General features: G+C 38.6%; 1 protein-coding gene across 2 annotated transcripts in view; it reads left to right on the top strand.

Annotated features, from left to right (window-relative positions):
- LOC124607225 (serine/threonine-protein kinase unc-51) overlaps window positions 1-19,039 on the top strand; it is a 145,537-nt gene that overhangs the window by 55,144 nt on the left and 71,354 nt on the right. The window contains exons 12-17 of one of the 2 annotated variants that reach the window (XM_047139500.1): window positions 374-494; window positions 582-726; window positions 1,103-1,198; window positions 5,737-5,896; window positions 6,718-6,864; window positions 16,482-16,585. In XM_047139500.1, the coding sequence (XP_046995456.1) occupies window positions 374-494; window positions 582-726; window positions 1,103-1,198; window positions 5,737-5,896; window positions 6,718-6,864; window positions 16,482-16,585 (773 nt within the window). The remainder of the gene's footprint in view (window positions 1-373; window positions 495-581; window positions 727-1,102; window positions 1,199-5,736; window positions 5,897-6,717; window positions 6,865-16,481; window positions 16,586-19,039) is intronic. The other variant, XM_047139507.1, reaches the window with a different exon arrangement.

The following is a 19,039-nucleotide window of genomic DNA, read 5'->3' on the forward strand; positions in this document are numbered from 1 at the left end:
AGAAGAGTGGATAGCTGTCAACTAAAACACTTAGAAGTGGTTTCAGTTGAAAGTTTGAGTACATGGTTCAACTGACAGAAAAACTGTAGACTCCTTTAATTTTACAAGAAAGAATGAGTAATTCAGTCACTATGCTGAATTGATATTTTTTTTCATTTGGTTGCTCCCACAGATTGATTCCACTAAAAAAAATGAATGAATAATTTAACCAATATGTAAAACTACAATCGAATGTGTAGATTGTTTTCCAACAACTGACAGGATCAATTGTTTTCATTTGGTTGTTCCCATTACTAACTATTTGTGTCCTCCGATAAACATGTAATCCTGAGACTGGTCTGACAGGCATCTGATTTACTTTTTAACTGCATAGGATCGCCAGTGTCTTGTAGAGGTCAAGGCAGTAGTTCAAGTCCAGAAGAAACGGATGACTTTGTCTTGGTTCCATCAAATATTCCTTCTGATCAGTCAAGTGATAGCAACATTGAAAGACAGTAAGTTTATAGCAGACATTTCCTTTTATTGGCCTTACGTGCTTTGAATTTACAAAGATGTTTAAATTCATAATAATTTTTCTGTAGGGTGAAAGGTATTCGACCATGCATGGCAATAGCTAGTCCACCAAGGCCAAGTTTCCTGCCAATATCAGACCCCATCCCTGTACCAACACAAAGGGATGCTTATCAGCAGTTACAAACAAATGATGGATTGCAGTCACCAAGTAAGGTATGTGGTTTTGTAGATGTCAATGAATGAAGTAAATTGAGAAAATCCAATTCAAAAATAAGAAATACAATTTAGAACAGAAAAATATAGAAGACAGAAACAATAGACATAAAGTATTGTTTTTAGTTGCCTACAGCTGATAGGTTTGTCTGTTTTTATTTTATCATGTGCTAGAAAATGAGGTAAAAAATTACATATAATTTACCCATTAACATTTTGACATTTGATGTAAAAAAAAATGAGAACTGAAAGCTGTAACAGTAACTCAACAATTTTCAGTATTTGGCTGTATTTATTAAGTGAACTACTGTGTAACTGTTGAATATGAAAATATCAATGGAAATAAAGCCTGTAAAAATTTATATTTATTTTTCAGAGTACAGTTCCTAGATCACAACCAATCAACATGAAGAGAGGGAATGATTATTCGAGAACAGCTCCACCAGATCTTAGCTCACTGTCACCACCTTCTGTAAGTTCTTTCAGAATGTCACAACCTGAAAGATCTTTTTAGTTTTAAGTAGTGCATAACATACTAACAAAGTGGGGGTTGAAGTGGGTAAGGAGGCAGATTTCTAATGTGTGAAACATCATGTGGGTCATACAATTGTATTGGCGAAAATAAATTCATTTTGGTAAAATGTGAACCTATGATAATTGTACTCCATGCTGTATTTGACATGTTGTTGGCACAGCTACTTGTTTTTGATGTCACTATATTATTTTGTGTGTGTGTGCGCGCGCGCACGCGCACTTGTGTGTGACACAATGTTTGAAAGTGGCAGTTTGTAGCAATGAAATGTTTGTAAATGGATCACCACACAAGATCCCATCAGTTGAAATGGAAAGCACTTACAGAAACAAGAATTAAATAACATTTAGCATGCACACAAACTGGCTCCTATATCTGTACAAATTTTGCCTATTGTTCAGAAGTGCCAGAAAGCACTTCCAATAAAGAATGCTGCACATAACAAGGATGGGTTGCTCATTAATAGTATTCATTGAATCATGCAAGAAAAACCATTTAAAACATTCTTGATGACAGCAAAAATGTGAACAACCAACCATTTTGCAACTGTTTATGTTTTGTTACATATTATTAGAAAGCCAAGTAGTTTTGTGTATTTTCAAAGCAGCAGAACAAGTGCCTCTTGGTCCCCTGCCACTCCAGAGACAAGCTTATGGAAGGAGGAACTCTTTCTCTACGACCTTCATGGTACTGAAAATCCCCCCCCCCCCCCCCCCCCCCGCCCTCTCTCTCTCTCTCTCTCTCTCTCTCTCTCTCTCACACACACACACACACACACACACACACACACACACACACACACACACACACACACAACCACCACCACTAGCCAGGTTCTTTTATGTGATATGAGGTTAAGTAATATTTCAATACATACACATATTGATAGATCAGTACAGTCAAATCAAATGAATAAAAAGTACACAAAAAGAAGTACTTCTTATGAAGTCCTCCTCCAAAGCATTTTGAGGACTGCACCAGTTACACAACTCTATTTGTTCATGTTCCATGTACATTCTCAATACAGAATGACTATTAACCCTTTAACTGCTCTGGACGTGCCAACATGCGTGCCTATGTACATGTCCCTGTGTGCTCTGAATGTGTTTACGCGTGCCACTAGTCCTACCTGGTACTCTGAACGTGTGTACGCGTAGACACTTTCAGAGTACCAGGTACAAGGACTGGTGGCGCGCGTAAACATGTTCAGAGCACACAGGGACAGGTACAAAGGTGTGCGCGTTAACACATCCAGAGCAGTTACAGGGTTAAGTACTTCCCGTAACATATCAGAAGATCCCTTTCTCCTTTGCAGCAACAGCTGTCATTGTCAGTCATTGTTGTGAATGTTTTTATAAGTCATAAGTAATAGAGCTTAAGACAGAGCCTTCAAGTATTTGTAGTTTATAGAGCTGGAAAATATTTTCTTGTTTGTTTTTACCTCCCATCTCAGTGTGTGCTTTATGATGTGACGTGATTTTCAGTTTAGACTCATTTTGTGCAGCCCCCCCCACTCATGCTAGTCTATCCTGTGCATGCCTCTTCATCTCTGCATAATAATTGCAAGATACACTGCCTGACAGAAAAAGTGAAGCACTCAGAGGTCAAGGTGACATATCAGTTAACTTCTTACACATACACACCATCAGGGGTGTGTAAATGATTACAGCTGCGATCTGCTATTCTCCTTGACTGCTAGAATGACCACCAAAGTACAGCATTGTTGTTCATGTTTAATGTTGCTACAAGACCTGGTAGAGTATATGAGGGGAGTGGATGGTGTCAAATTTTCCACTCAACTGTGAAGGACATGGAGATGCCATGTACTCATGTGAGACAGTGTTATCAGCACCTGATGGAGCTTGGAGGGGATTCTCATTACAAGTCTGCATTTGGCCAGCTGGTTGAATTGTCCAATACACAGATTTTCTTTTTTATGTGCCAAAGTTTTTATTTTTTTCAAACAACGACATTGTACCTTTCAAAGCACTTCCCTTCGGCAGCTATACACTGAAGGGATCATTGTTCTCAGTCTTGGTAGCAGTGCTGCAAGGCTTCAAATAGTAGGGCCTTACATGTCAGTCGTGTTGTTTTGAATGTTCTCCAGAATCCCAAAATGACATCCTTTTATTATATTTTTGGATTCTGGGTAAAGAAAAAAGTCACAAGGATTCAGATCAGGGGAATAGGGAGGTTGAGGAACAACAGGAGTGCCTTTTGAGGTCAAAAATTCTGTGTTGGAAGTGGTCATGGGGCATTATCATGATGCAGCATCCACTTGTCTGCAGTGTTCGATCTCACTTGACACACCCTTTTCCCAAGGCTTTCAAGGTCATTGACAATTTGTCCTGAAGGGACAAATTCTGTAGGCATGTTACCCCTACAGCCAAGAAAGTGAATCAGCGTTGTTTTGCTCATTTGAGATTTATTTGGCCGAGGAGATGTCTCAAGTGTGCCACTCATCACATTGCCACGGGCTCATTCTGAAAAAGTCAGGATTCATCATCTGTGATCACATGGCTGAAACCATTTGTGATCATTGGCAATCCTCTCAAGGAGATCAGCACGTTTCTTCAATTATCCTTTTGCTTAATTGTGAGGTTTCTCGGCACCATTTTGGCACAAACCTTTCGCATGTGGAAAACTTTGATCAAAATTTGATGTATGGAGAAAAAGATGAACAGTCACCTGTCATACTTATTGTTAAACATTGTTATGATCTTACAAGAGCACATGCACATCCAGTGAGCTGTTTTTGAACTAGATCATCTCCCTGAGTGAGGTTCATTTTCAACTTGTTTTCGTCTTTCGAAAAATGATTTGTGACAATGAAAAACTTGTGCTCATGATAAGGAATGTTTCCCATTGGCCCATTCCAACTTTTCAAAGGTCACAGTCACGGATTCCCCAAGTTTAACACAGAACTTGATTGCATAATATTGCTCAAAATTCTGGTGTCCCATTTTTGTCACACACAGTGAAAACACACATTCACTGATTTTGCTCTGAAAAATGATGTGATGGATTTACAGTGCTGAAACTTTGACTGAGCATCTGTAAGGAATGAACACACCGGACTACACAAATAGAAAGTCATAGCGTTTTCAGATTGCTTACAATGTTGTCAGTCTCATTACATTTCTCACACATCTTCTACATACCTCCATAACAAGACTGACATTTCCTTGATGCCTAGTCAACTGATTCTTCTTTTAGTCAGAGTGTGCCATACATTTCTATTCTCCCCTATTAGATTCTGTACCTCTTAATTAGTTATTTGATCTACCCATCTAATCTTCAGCATTCTTCTGTAACACCACAATTAAAAAGCTTCTATTCTCTTCTTGTCTATACTGATTATCATCCAAATTTCACTCCCATACTGAGGTACACTCCAGACAAATACCTTCAGAAAAAGACTGCCTAAATTCAAGCTGGTGAATTTCTGTTTCTTAGAAGTGGTTACTGAGGAGCAAGATAGTTATTTGGCTGCATCGTGCACAGAAATTACTTCATTTGGTGCAGTTAAAGTTACCAAATGGTCAGTTTTTGTTAGTAGAAACTCTCAACCCTCTGAAAATGATTTCCAAAATCTTTACTAGATTCCCAATTTATGATGACTGCAGTGCTAACAGGTGATGAACGCAGTGTGGAGAGCTAGTTTTTCATGTTGAAGCTTCGGTAGCCAGTTTTGGTTTGTATGTTCGTGCATCAGCCAACATGGTTTTCAGTAAGTAGCAATATTTTCTCAGTAAAACAGTAAAGAAAAATGCTCCAGAGCTGAGCAGATGGCTTACTGGTCCCTTCTGCATAGTGACTTCCATGTAGATTTTTTCGTATAACATTCATGAAAAAAACACTATTGTAAGGGATGATGGAAGATAAAAAAACAACTTAATCACCAACAGACCTGGAGCAGATGGTGACAGAAATATAATGGAAAAATGTTCTGTGATTAGAAGTTGGTTTTAATCATAGTCACTATGAACAGACTAGGGAAAAGAATTAATTACTATACATCAGTATAAGTATGTTAATGGAATATAAGTAATGGAAGGAGTAATGGTAAGAAGTCACCATACAGCTTGTGCCACTGGATCGTTGATAGATGCAAAAACGCAGCCGAAACTGTATTGGCAGAACTGAAGCTGTGAGAATGGGTCATGTCATGTTTAGTAGTTGTGTGTGTGTGTTGTCTACGAGCTCTGTAGAAGAATTCATCTGAAAGCTAGTACATCAGTCTAGATTTCCATACCCATTTAGATACATGATACCATTTTCGAAGCAATGCAATATCAATATTAACATTAGCTATGGAATCAGAATTGTGGCTGTATTTTTCTTATGTCTCAGGTTTGCTGTAAACATTACTTTTTGGAAGAAAGTAATTGATTATAAGTAAGCGTCATTAAATTTTGTAGATTTACTTCTCTGTGTTGTCATAGTAAGAGCTACTGAAGACAATGGTGGTTGTTCAGGTGCAGTTCATGATAGGTACACCACCTGGTGGAGGGGGTCAACGTCGTCGTTCAGCATCAGGCAGTTCATGTGAAACACCACCACCTGTAACAACGTGGCAAGTGTCTCCTGTCTCTGGAGGAAAGTTAACTCCAACTAGTTCACCACTTAGGCGTTCAGGTAATTGATTGATTTTATGTTAATATATTCTGTTAAATCTTCATTAACAATTGAATAAAAGAGTTATATGTTTATTACTTTATTTGTGCAAAATTAAATAATGTCAGAACACAGAGTAAAGTAATCTAGGTCACATATTCGAAAGTGACAGATTTATGACTGACTTGTGTTCTGAGCTTATAATTCAAAGAACTTAACTTTTGCAGTTGCTCAAATTGTTTAATATTTTCCCAGTGGAAATTGCTGTTCAATCATTTATGAGGCAGTATACAACGTGAGTAAATACTTTTCCATGTCAAAAAATCAGGTATTGAAAGGTGACAAGGTGTAATAGTCAAATGTGCATGAGAAGAGGTGACAATAACATCATAAGGTGATGACTGAATTGTGTGATGGGTTTCTAGCATGCTGGGATGTTGAAGGGTCAGCTACTTGTGATACTATTTGAGTATGACAAACATACAAAGTTGCAAAATAGCTCTTTTTATTGCATGATGATGACTATTCACAGGTTTTTGTTTGTAACCCACTCTCAAACCATCCATCCAGTCATAATAAATATTATTCCACATAACAAAAAATGATGACAGTCATTATACAAAGGAGTACAGTACTAGTGTTTATGTAACTGTATACAAACAGAATTATTTGAGATGTCACTGGGTGCATAAAAAAAAAGTCACTGATGATTTCCATTGCATTTGTTATGTCTTTTTTATGCCCTCTACTTCACTGGTGAACATGTTGAGCTTTGTTGCAATTGGTGTTCTTGTTGTCATTTCCAAAGTTTAATGTCTGTTTTGTTTTTCTCTCAATCACAGGAACAAGTTCACCCCTTCTGAGCGGTCCACTAGCTGTTTTACCACCTATACTTGGTTCCCCAACTCGTTTGACAGAAAATAATAATCTCCGACATTCACCAATAATGCCATTTGGTACAAGGGCTATGACGTTGCCAGAAATTTCAGGTAATACTTTATTTATCTTTGTTTCAGACAGGTTGTAGCGTTTTCATTATTAGAGTACTTACAGTGAGATCTTACTGTGGTCAATGCTGACATTTTGTAGCTTGGGGTATTGTGAAGCATACATTTAATGCAAAGTGAGCATATTTATGTTAAATGCATGCTATAATCCGTTCATTGTATGACTAAACCTGATGTAAACATTGCACTATGTATTCTTCCGCATTTTCTGGAACCTCATTGGATTTCAGTTTCATGTGGGACTGCAGCCAAGCTGTCGCGAGTACTGTCAAGTACGATAATAAGGGTACGTTTTGTGCTGTGCGTTACACGTACATCGACTTAGCGATAATACGGGACAAGAGCTTTACCGGTGCATTTAACTTAGCACTGGCCGGCCAGCTGATACAGCTAGCCTGCAGTGACGTGGCCAGCTTCAGTTCACATGTAAAACGAGACGAGCAAAGGAACAATTTCAGCTTCGAATGTCATTTAATTTTTAAGCAGCATGAAATAATACACTGCAATTCTCCCACAATATGCTCCTTAGACGTCTAGGTGAAAACCACAACACATTATCATTTTTAGCTAACATACTATTGTAACTAAAAACAAGAATGATGAAAATTCCTGACTCAACCACAGGGTAATTTTTCTGCATAAGCTGTGTGTAACGTAAGAGAGTATTCAAGGATTCAATAGTTAAATATTGAAGCCACTGAAGGTATTACTTATTCAGTCATCTTGTAATCTCTTAGCTCTTTCCGTATCTGAATCTGAGAAACACATTTCAATTCTGGATGTGTCAGCCTATCAACAACAGAATCCACGAAGCCAATCAGGGGCAGCATTTTTTCTTCTTCTTTTATGACGAGCCATTCTATATCCCGCCAGCGTTCGGCAGTGATGTGTGAAAAAGTGTGTGCATTAGTTCCAGTATGTCTGGCAGCTTCACTGTCTTGTTAGTTCTCGGGCCAAATCTCACACCGTGGCTCAATATCAGTTCTGTTGGGTTCATATTGTAATGGTACAGTAGCAAATGTAAAAAGGCAGCATTTGTATGAATGTGCTCAATGCTGTGAAAATGATTGTTTTTCATGTTTCTGTGATACTTATCTACCTATGTGTTATAAAATTATGAACATAATCCAAATAAAGAGGATTTGGTTTTTCATTTTTGCTTTAAAAATTAAATTGTTAGGATTTCTTAATTTAAACAACTTTTATGAACACTCTTTCATAAAATATCGATAATTAAGAGTTTGTATTTGAAATGGAAAAAGGAATTTCGCGTCCAGTATGTAATTAGAAACAAGGTATGTGTGTTATTCATAAAAAATGATGATGAGTTTCATAATTAAGAGATGTAGGTATTTCAAATTGAACGAGAAGAAGAAAATGCTGTTAACGCATGAATAACCGTCTTTGCTTTACATTCCATTAAGCTTCTGACTACGCTACCTGTTCAATAAAAGTTTGTTTATCAACTGCATTACATACAATGCTGGGGAACTTCAAAGCTGATTACCTCCTTAAATTTATGAAAAACATTAAGAACAGCCTATATCTTGGCACTTTCTAACCATGTTCCATGCGCATGTTTCACTACAGAACAGAAAGCAGCCTCAGCCATTTTCGTACTGCGCATTAACAGCGCAGCAGTCAGCGCACAACACTGCAGAGGCTGAGACTGTACACTATTTTTGAAATGAAAACTATGTGGCTAAAGCATGATTAAGAAAAACATTGATGGCTGTTAATACATTTGAATATCTTAAAGTTTTATTTGACGCAGCTTAGTAATAAGATCAAAAAAGTCACCCAGAACCCCAGGTCATGGGAGACTTAACCAGCGGGGATGAGTAGGAAAGTCTGATTTTTGTGGACTGCACTGGATGTGATTTGAATACCTGAGAGCTTAAAGGTGAAGACAGGGTAATACACACGACAGAGATTACTGCTAAAACATCATGCACAACTTAGTAAGAGTGAAAAGCTAAGTGCGTTGTATGTGATAGAGGTGGGAAGCGGACGGTGGAAAATAAACAGCTCAGAAAATGAAAGGTGTAGAAAAATGGATTGAAAAAAGGAATAGTTACTGTGAAGAACTGCTGAGATGAAAGAAATTCATATTATTAAAGATAGATTAAAAGGTCTACTTACCAGCTGCAGCTCCACAGTTCAACTGAAAGAATGACATGCTCCTAAGCTTCAAGATTCAGAGTCTTCTTTATCAGAAGAGAGGGAAGGCTGATAAATATTTGCTGTTAACTAGATGGGAAAGTCATGTGTAACTTAAAGCCTAGGGAGGTATATTGATGGGGAAATAGACAGTGAATTCAAAAGAATGTTCAGAATGCCAAACAGTAAAATTGATAGAATGTTTAACGAGCCTGAGGTAAAGTCAGAAAACAAAATAAAACTAAAAATTGAGGCTTTTGTGGTCATTGTTGAAGTGTTACCTATTGGCTTTCAACTTGGGATCTTCAGCAAATGTCGGTTCAATGATTTTTTATGAAGTTTTACCACCATGAGTGGCTGGTATTGGCAAGATTCACCCAGTCTGCCACCAGCAATAGACAGTGAACTTTTGATAGCATCACCCACTCATGCTGTTGAAATGTCAGAAAAATCATTAAACAAACACCAGCCAAAGATCCTGTGATAAAAGCCAGCACCACTGCACCAAAATAAAAATCATTGGAATGAAATAAAAGTATAACAGAATTCATGAAGTAAAGCCTATAGGGGTGACAATAGATCTTTAAAAATATGAAGGAGAAAGATTGTAGAGAAGGGGTAGGAAACCACGTAGAGGAATAGCAGAAGTATTGTGCTAGTTATGAAAAAATAGTGGCAGCAACAGTAATAACTCATTAAATTGAGAGCTTGTGAATGATGAGTGGTAATGAATAAATCACCATCTGCGAGTCTGTGGAGTTTGGGTACTACAAGGAAGTGTCACTGTAAGCACCACACTGAAGCTCTTTATTTGCCATCTTTGTAATTTACATAAACAATATTATTATTGTTTTGTTGTTGTATTGACTCCCCACACTCTTCAGCAGTTATTGTTGTCATCACAGGACTGTAGTATCTCCAGTGCAGTAGCCATTGTGTTCATTAGTTGTTCATGAGGGGAACGTTGTTATGACCAGATAAAGATTAAAAAAAGATAAAAGGGATTCACTTTCAATATTCAGTATCTTTGAAACAAAACTAAATGCTGTTAAAGCTCATGTAATATTTGAGCATTGCTTTCGTAGGTACTGAACTTGACTAAACTGTGGCTTTGCTGCTGAACTGTTGAAAGCAGCAACTGCCAAGGTACTAAGTGTTATAGACAATCTTTACTACATACTCCTCTAATCTTGGGTGGTTAGAAATTGGAATGCTTTGGGCAAATAGTTAGTTTCACTGTAGTTCACACAAAGATTTGGTAGTAAAAAACATATTATGTAACAGAAGTTGCCACACTCTCTCCTGTCACTCAATTTTAGATTGTGTTTAATTCACTCATTAGTGTAGCAATGTCATCCCTATTTTTCCTGTCAACAAATTCCAGTGTCCTCAACTTTACTCACGACTATTCCAGTCAAGGTAATTGCAATCTTCTCCAAAGAAGAATAGTGGTCTTACTATAACACAACCATTCAAAAATGAAATTTTGTCTCTTAATAGGTGCAAGTTACATATTTGCTGTTTGTGTGAAAATGCTGTGAGATGACATGGCCACCTGGATGCACTTTTAATAACTTATGACTTGACCACACTTTTATTTTTCATCAACCTTATGCATTTTGACTTTTTCATTTTCAGGGGCTACAAAAATACAACCCAAAACTGGTATCAGACGATATGAAAATATGATACATTTCACCATTGGCAAAAGACATATTATGACGACTACAATATAGCTTCGTAGCTTACCAGTGCTATGTCAGTCATATAAAAACATTGGATACATTGGATCATGTCAACATTCTCGAGCACGAGACAAGTGCAAACTGCTACAAAGTGAAAATTTTGGAAGCTAAGTGGACTAAACCGCTAGGTGTCACCGGGTACGTGCTACAGCCTGCAATTTATTTCTGTTTACAATCACAGTTTTCATCGTTACAATTTATAAAATGATTTCAGCAGTCAGTGTGGAAATTATTTACAATGTTTTACAGAACAATATGTTACAGATTTTTTCTTTAATCTAATACACTGGAAGAACACGCTGATTGACACTGCGGCCAACTGTCTGTTAACAAACAAATCTTTTTATTCACAACTTACAACACAAAAACTACTACCATCAGTAGAAATTCATGAATATTTAATTAAAATTAAAATTATATAGATTACTAGAGGGTTGTAAGGGAACTGATTAAAGTTGATTTAAGATACCGTACTTAGGATCTTCTGTGATGATATGACCATGAAATTGTTTTATGTGAATAACAAACATTGCAGATCGCCATGTTGCAATTAAGGGAAGGGGAGGTGTCAAGGGTACACAATTTTAATCTGAACATATTAAAAAATCCTTTAAAGCTGTTTGTAACACTGTGACCGTAAATGTTTATGAAATGACAGCTTAAATAAAAAAAAGCAAAAGCCTTATGAAATGGCTCTAATAGCACTGTTGTCAACAGTTTTCAAATTGTGCCATGCAGCATGAAATGCTGAGCAACCGATTGTGAATACTCTATCAGCCATGACAAATCTGCATGTATGACACTAAATATGCAATAAATAATTATATAATTTTACTGATCTTGTGTTCAAAACAAAGCACAGGAGGAAGCTACACAAAGGTGCATAGTCTTGATGGTAAAATACAGAATGGTACGCCATTTATCACAAATAGAATACTGTGTAGTGGCAAACTGTAGTGCGTCGCTCTCTACTGAAGTCCCAGTATGGCAGCAGAACTATAAGTGCTCCGTAAATGGATTGAAAAACCAGTTCTTGGTGAAATCTGTTTGTTTGTTTGTTTAGTATCTCTGATGACAGTTTTGTTTTACTCTGAAAAATCTCAAATTCCTTAGGTGTATTTAAGATTGGTCAGGATTTTGTTTAACGAGTGGTTTTTCATAAAAGTTGCATTTTTATACAGTCTTCATTGCTGTCATATGTATGCTCTCTAAAATGTTTTTTGAAGGACCTGACAGTCTGTCCTATATAAAATTTATTGCAATGACCATACTTAATCCTGTTAACTCTGTAACATTCTTTAAATATGGTATTCTTTTACACTCCTGGAAATGGAAAAAAGAACACATTGACACCGGTGTGTCAGACCCACCATACTTGCTCCGGACACTGCGAGAGGGCTGTACAAGCAATGATCACACGCACGGCACAGCGGACACACCAGGAACCGCGGTGTTGGCCGTCGAATGGGGCTAGCTGCGCAGCATTTGTGCACCGCCGCCGTCAGTGTCAGCCAGTTTGCCGTGGCATACGGAGCTCCATCGCAGTCTTTAACACTAGTAGCATGCCGCGACAGCGTGGACGTGAACCGTACGTGCAGTTGACGGACTTTGAGCGAGGGCGTATAGTGGGCATGCGGGAGGCCGGGTGGCCGTACCGCCGAATTGCTCAACACGTGGGGCGTGAGGTCTCCACAGTACATCGATGTTGTCGCCAGTGGTCGGCGGAAGGTGCACGTGCCCGTCGACCTGGGACCGGACCGCAGCGACGCACGGATGCACGCCAAGACCGTAGGATCCTACGCAGTGCCGTAGGGGACCGCACCGCCACTTCCCAGCAAATTAGGGACACTGTTGCTCCTGGGGTATCGGCGAGGACCATTCGCAACCGTCTCCATGAAGCTGGGCTACGGTCCCGCACACCGTTAGGCCGTCTTCCGCTCACGCCCCAACATCGTGCAGCCCGCCTCCAGTGGTGTCGCGACAGGCGTGAATGGAGGGACGAATGGAGACGTGTCGTCTTCAGCGATGAGAGTCGCTTCTGCCTTGGTGCCAATGATGGTCGTATGCGTGTTTGGCGCCGTGCAGGTGAGCGCCACAATCAGGACTGCATACGACCGAGGCACACAGGGCCAACACCCGGCATCATGGTGTGGGGAGCGATCTCCTACACTGGCCGTACACCACTGGTGATCGTCGAGGGGACACTGAATAGTGCACGGTACATCCAAACCGTCATCGAACCCATCGTTCTACCATTCCTAGACCGGCAAGGGAACTTGCTGTTCCAACAGGACAATGCACGTCTGCATGTATCCCGTGCCACCAAACGTGCTCTAGAAGGTGTAAGTCAACTACCCTGGCCAGCAAGATCTCCGGATCTGTCCCCCATTGAGCATGTTTGGGACTGGATGAAGCGTAGTCTCACGCGGTCTGCACGTCCAGCACGAGCGCTGGTCCAACTGAGGCGCCAGGTGGAAATGGCATGGCAAGCCGTTCCACAGGACTACATCCAGCATCTCTACGATCGTCTCCATGGGAGAATAGCAGCCTGCATTGCTGCGAAAGGTGGATATACACTGTACTAGTGCCGACATTGTGCATGCTCTGTTGCCTGTGTCTACGTGCCTGTGGTTCTGTCAGTGTGATCATGTGATGTATCTGACCCCAGGAATGTGTCAATAAAGTTTCCCCTTCCTGGGACAATGAATTCACGGTGTTCTTATTTCAATTTCCAGGAGTGTAGATTCTTAAGTGATTGCCTGTGCACATTTCAAATAACTTACTTTAAATAAATTTTTGAATGAATGTCTGAACTGTGGGATGGGTGCTGAACTTGAATTATCATGTAGAGTGTTGCAACTGCAAGTGGTGTGCTTACTCTGTGTTATTGTTAACAAAACTTAATGCGAACTGATTGGCAGTCCAACTTCCAATACCAATAAGAAATACAGTCACAGCAGAATACATTCAGGCCCTTATGCACTGAATCCTGTGGCCCTGTTCAAAACTGATAACTTTGGCCCCTGTGCACATAAAAAAGAAATTAAACTATCTTACTTCTAAAACAGCAACGGTGGTACGCAATATAGTCTGGTCTCTCATGAAAAAAATATAAATATGCTAGCTACAGGCTCAGCAGTGTGCAGTGTTGGCCGTAATACTTTGAAATGTACATGAAATTCTTTTGGCTGATAAATGAAAACATCTGAAAAAATCCAACTTCCTAGAAAAACTTATGATCTGGACAGGGAGGCGGTACTGATTGTGGTGAATTACTAACACTGATTTGTTTTTAGCAAAACTATATTGCAAGTTAATTTTGTCTTTTCAAAACATTTGACAATTGTATTTGGTCAGAAAAATACATCATATTTACAAATTGATCCACAAACAATGAGATTGGTACAGCAAGTGTTATCTAACCTCACTAAAAGGGCATGAATACAGATCTTCAAATTAATATAGCTCTGCTAACAAATCTTAGAAACATTACAAAAGTGAAATATCTGACTAATCTTATTATCAAATCAGTTTACGTACCTTCTGGGGTTACTCGGCAATTACAAATTATCTGCCAAATAGTCTATACTAACGTGCTGGCAAAACAAAAATCATAATTATTTAACACCTTTACCTTGCTTACATGAAGACTTCTGCTTCCATGTTCAACAATATTGACATACGTACATTAATCTAACACTTGGTGGCTTCACAGAGCACACCACAAAAACTTCCTAATCCATCGTCTTTCGCTCACCGACAGCTTTCTACAACTGTGCGCCAAGCACTCTCTTACTCCAACACTACAATGTAAGACCACAAACAGTATCTTTGGCTCTGCCGTTGTGCACAGTCAGCGATCGCTTTATAAAGCCTATCAGAGACATACATCGTTTATCATGTGTGGGTACCATATACAGGTGTGCCTCAGCAGACTCCTTTCAACTTCCATGCCGTCATACTTATCATGCCTGGCCACAGTCAAGTGTCACAGTTTGTTCCCTGTTAGTTTTTAATCCTAAACTGATATTACACTTCCTGAATCTGTTTACTATACGTTCAGTGAATGTTCTGTTGCGTGTCATAGTCATCCTTACTTTGTGCTGTCTTTTTGGCTGCCGAGTGCTTTTCTTATTTATAAATATACTGTACAGAGATCTAACTTTTTTGTGATAAATGACGTACCATTTAGTATTTTACCCCCAAGATTATGCACCTTTGTGTGGCTTCCTCCTGTGCTTTGTTTTGTGCACAAGATGAGTAAATGTTTAATTTCTTACTGCATATTTAGTGTCATACATGCGGATTTGTCATGGCCGATAGTTTTCATAAGTGGCTGCTCAGTGCTTCACACAGCTTGGCACAAGTTGAAAACTGTTGACAACAACACTGCTATAGCTGTTTCACAATGGATTTGCATTATTTCGCTTAAAGTTGTCTCTTTTATAAACATTTGTAGTCACAGTTTTACAAATAGCTGTAAAGGATTTTTAATATGCCAAGATTAATATTGTGTACCCCTTCCCCCATTTTTTAATTTGCATCATGGCATTCTACAATGCTTATTTTTCACAGAAAAACAGTATTATGGTTGTACAACCATAGAAGGGCTTATGTATACTCCCTGAATTATGCCAGTAGAGTATTCACAAGCAGCTGCTCAGCGCCTCGCGCTGCTTGGTCCAAGGTGATAACTGTTGACAACAATGCCACTATAGCTCCTTCACAAGGATTTCACATTATTTTATTTAAGCTGTACAGAATTTTTTAATATGTGAAGATTAATATTGTGCGCCTCTTCCCCTTATGTTAATTGTAACATGGTGATCTACAATGTTTGTTATTCACAGAAAACAGTTCTGTGGTCATATACAGGAGATCCTATGTACAGTATCTCAAATGTGCCAATTTTTAGTCAAGTCCCTTACAACCTTCTAGGTAGTAATTTGTGCTGTAAGTTGTAAATAAAACAAAAAATTTGTTTGGCACTGGGGCCAACTGCCTGTTAACAATCAGCATGTTTTTCAATATATTAGATTAAGAAAAAAAATCTGTAACACATTGTTTTGTGAAACATTGTAATTCCCATATTGACTGATGAAATCATTTTATATGTTATAAAGATGAAAGCTGTGACTGTAAACAGAAATAAATTGCAGGCTGTAGCATCTACGCAGTGCCGCCTAGTGGTTTAGTCCACATGGCTTCGAAAATTTTCACTTGGTAGCAGTTTGCACTTGTCTCCTGCTCGAGAATGTTGACATGATACAATGTATTTAATGTTTTTATATGACTGACGTAGGAATGGTAAGCTAGGAAGCCACATTTTAGTTGTTGTAACTGTCTCTTATCAGTGGTGAAATGTATAACATTTTCATATCTTCTGATACCAGTTTTATGTTGTATTTTTGTAGCCTTTGAAAATGACAGAAAGTAAAAACGTGTAAGGCTGATGAAAAATTAAAGTGTGGTCAAGACATAATTAAAGTTATTAAAAATTACATATTTGTGGCAATGTACAGAAGCTTCATGATAACATTCACAAAAAGCATTGTTTTTCTATAGTAAATAATATGCACTGTCATCACTGCCCTATTTATTTGAATATCTTGATTGCTGTGAACAAATTATTTCATAAATGTTGTTTTCATTGCACAAAAGACAGAATCTATTTGGTGTGAACATCTTTTACAGAAGCTGGAGGAATTCAGAGGCTTTTCCACAATTCTCCAGCACCTGCAATTGAAGGGCCTATAACTTTCCTAGCTCCAGAACTTCCTGAAGAAACACTATTAGAAGTAAGTGTATTAACTTGTCTTCATTCTTCTTTCCAAACTGAAAGTGTTGGCTATTATTCATTAATTTTAATAACCAAGTGCATTAAATTACATCAATATAGTTACTTTCAATTTACCTGCAGTAAAGAATAGTGCACCTTCAGGTGGCCTGATTGTGTAAGAAAACATTTTTTTATGAAATTACTAAATTACTTTTTCTTCCATCTACACATATATAAGTAGGAGTAATCTGCCACAGTTCTAACTGTGAGCTTGCTCTAATAGAGAAACTACCTTAGGAATTTTGATTAAGTTTTCCTTAACAGTCATGGGGAAGTTATTGTATATAGTTTATAAATGTTTTGTTGACTTCATTGCAACAGTGAAAATAATCGCCATCGCCATCTAGTGGTGAATGCCAGGAATCCTTGAAAACATAACTCAGTGCAGGGCGACACAGCTCCAGTCCAACTGAGGGTGTACATTCTACTTAGTTTTATATACTCACAACAGCCTGAATGTGTTCAGTGCAGTGCACTCAGTGTGGACATGCCTTAACATATTCAGATATTATTTGTTTGAGGGAAACAGACGATGGCATGATCTTCTTGATTCCTTAAACAAAGATGTTGCAGTGGGATTCAGAAATTCCTTGCAGATGACGGCAGAAGTTTTTGAATGTCTTCTGCGGATGGTTGAGGAACACATTTCAAAAAACGACAATGTCACATTGCCAGTTTGTGCTTCCCTTAGATTAACAATCAGAATTTGCTCTCATAATTCACTTCAAATTCTTTGAAGAGTGAGCAGTGAGTTATTCAACTTCGAAATATCATAATAAATACGACCAATAGTGAAAATGTAACCACTTCATCTTCAAGCTGCAATGTGAGATTATAAAATGCGAAACAGTTGAATATTTTTACCAAATAGGTACTCTACAATCATTTGAGAAAATTATGTTGTGAATAGTGGTGGGCAGGAAATCGCGTATCTATTAGAAATCACAGTGATTGAGAAGTCACAGATATCACAATAACACCTTTACAAAATCTAACTGCGATTTCAGTCACAGTTAGCAGTCGCAAGTAGCATTTCACATTCAACGCCGTGAGCCATCTGTTGGCTGAATTCCGTACTGCATTCTGCGATTTCAGTGACAAGTCGCGGCTAGAAGTCGCAAGTAGCAACTAAAAAGCGCAGTTAACAGCGCCATCTGTTGGCCAAAGTTCGTACTACGCTCATCTCTGCGACACGCTATTGAGTCCAACTGCGATTTCCGTGACAAGTCGCAACTAAGAGTCGCAAGTAGCAACTAAAAAGCGCAGTTAGCAGTGCCATCTGTTGAGCAAAGTTAATAATACGCTATTCGCTACCGAGTCAAACTGCGATTTCTGTGACAAATCGCAACTAAGAGTCGCAAGTAGCTACTAAAAAGCGCAGTTAACATTCTTTTCCTAGTGCCATCTGTTGACCGACGTACGTACTTCGTTATGAGAGTCTTGTGCCTCACGAGATCGATGTGCTGTGTGTGCATATGAAGGACTTATTTCAATAGTGGTACAAGTCCATTTTTGTTCATTTTGAGATACAGAGTCGTAAATTTAAATGAGTGCTGAAAAATCTGCAGTTGAGATACCATAAATATTCAAGCATATGGCTTTTTGCTAGAGATGAACCTTTATTTATGTTTGTTTGGATCATTAATTTCAGAAGCATTATAGACAGAAAAGTGGGGGTAATGGACTTGTACCACTATTGCAATAAGCCCTTCATATTATATGACGACATGCACATTCAGCATCAGTTACGGTTGGTCAAACACAGCTGTGACTCTGAATGTATTATATTAATAAGAAGCAACATTGCCTTTTTCTCCTGAAAATATCAAGTAACGTAACAAATGTGTTTAATTCTGCTTCCAATATGTCAGTTTTGGTTAATACTCCACATGCCTACAGGACTTTGCAATGTTAACACAGCAGAACTCAGACATCTTTACAAGTGTAGTGAAATGAAAACAGTATTATTGAGTCATATGAATGCCTCACTTTTGTTCCGACACAGTTCAAGACTCGGGAGAAAAGTTTTACACCTGGTGTTCTACATGGTAACTTCACACACAAGAACTTTTTGCCGACACTACTACCACCTACATAAGTAAGCTTTTCCTGTGTTACTTTCACGCAATGCACTTAAGCTATTCCTGATTTAACTGGAAGATTGGTACTTCCCACTTTCATATCACCAACCTCAAAATGCATATTGTAGACTCCGGGATATGTTACAGGTCAGTGTCACACCAAGACTGAGGAGTAAAGGGGAGGGGGGGGGGGGGGGGGGGGGGCGCGGCATGTCACTCCCCAACAAGTGTTTACCAAAAAAATAAGTGGCAGAAAATTACGGGTCTAGGACGGCTTAACATGTGGAAAATGAGATTTTCATTATTCACTCACTGTATTTAACATTTATTAT

This window comes from Schistocerca americana, chromosome 1 (genome assembly GCF_021461395.2).
Source record: "Schistocerca americana isolate TAMUIC-IGC-003095 chromosome 1, iqSchAmer2.1, whole genome shotgun sequence".
NCBI classification, from domain to species: domain Eukaryota; kingdom Metazoa; phylum Arthropoda; class Insecta; order Orthoptera; family Acrididae; genus Schistocerca; species Schistocerca americana.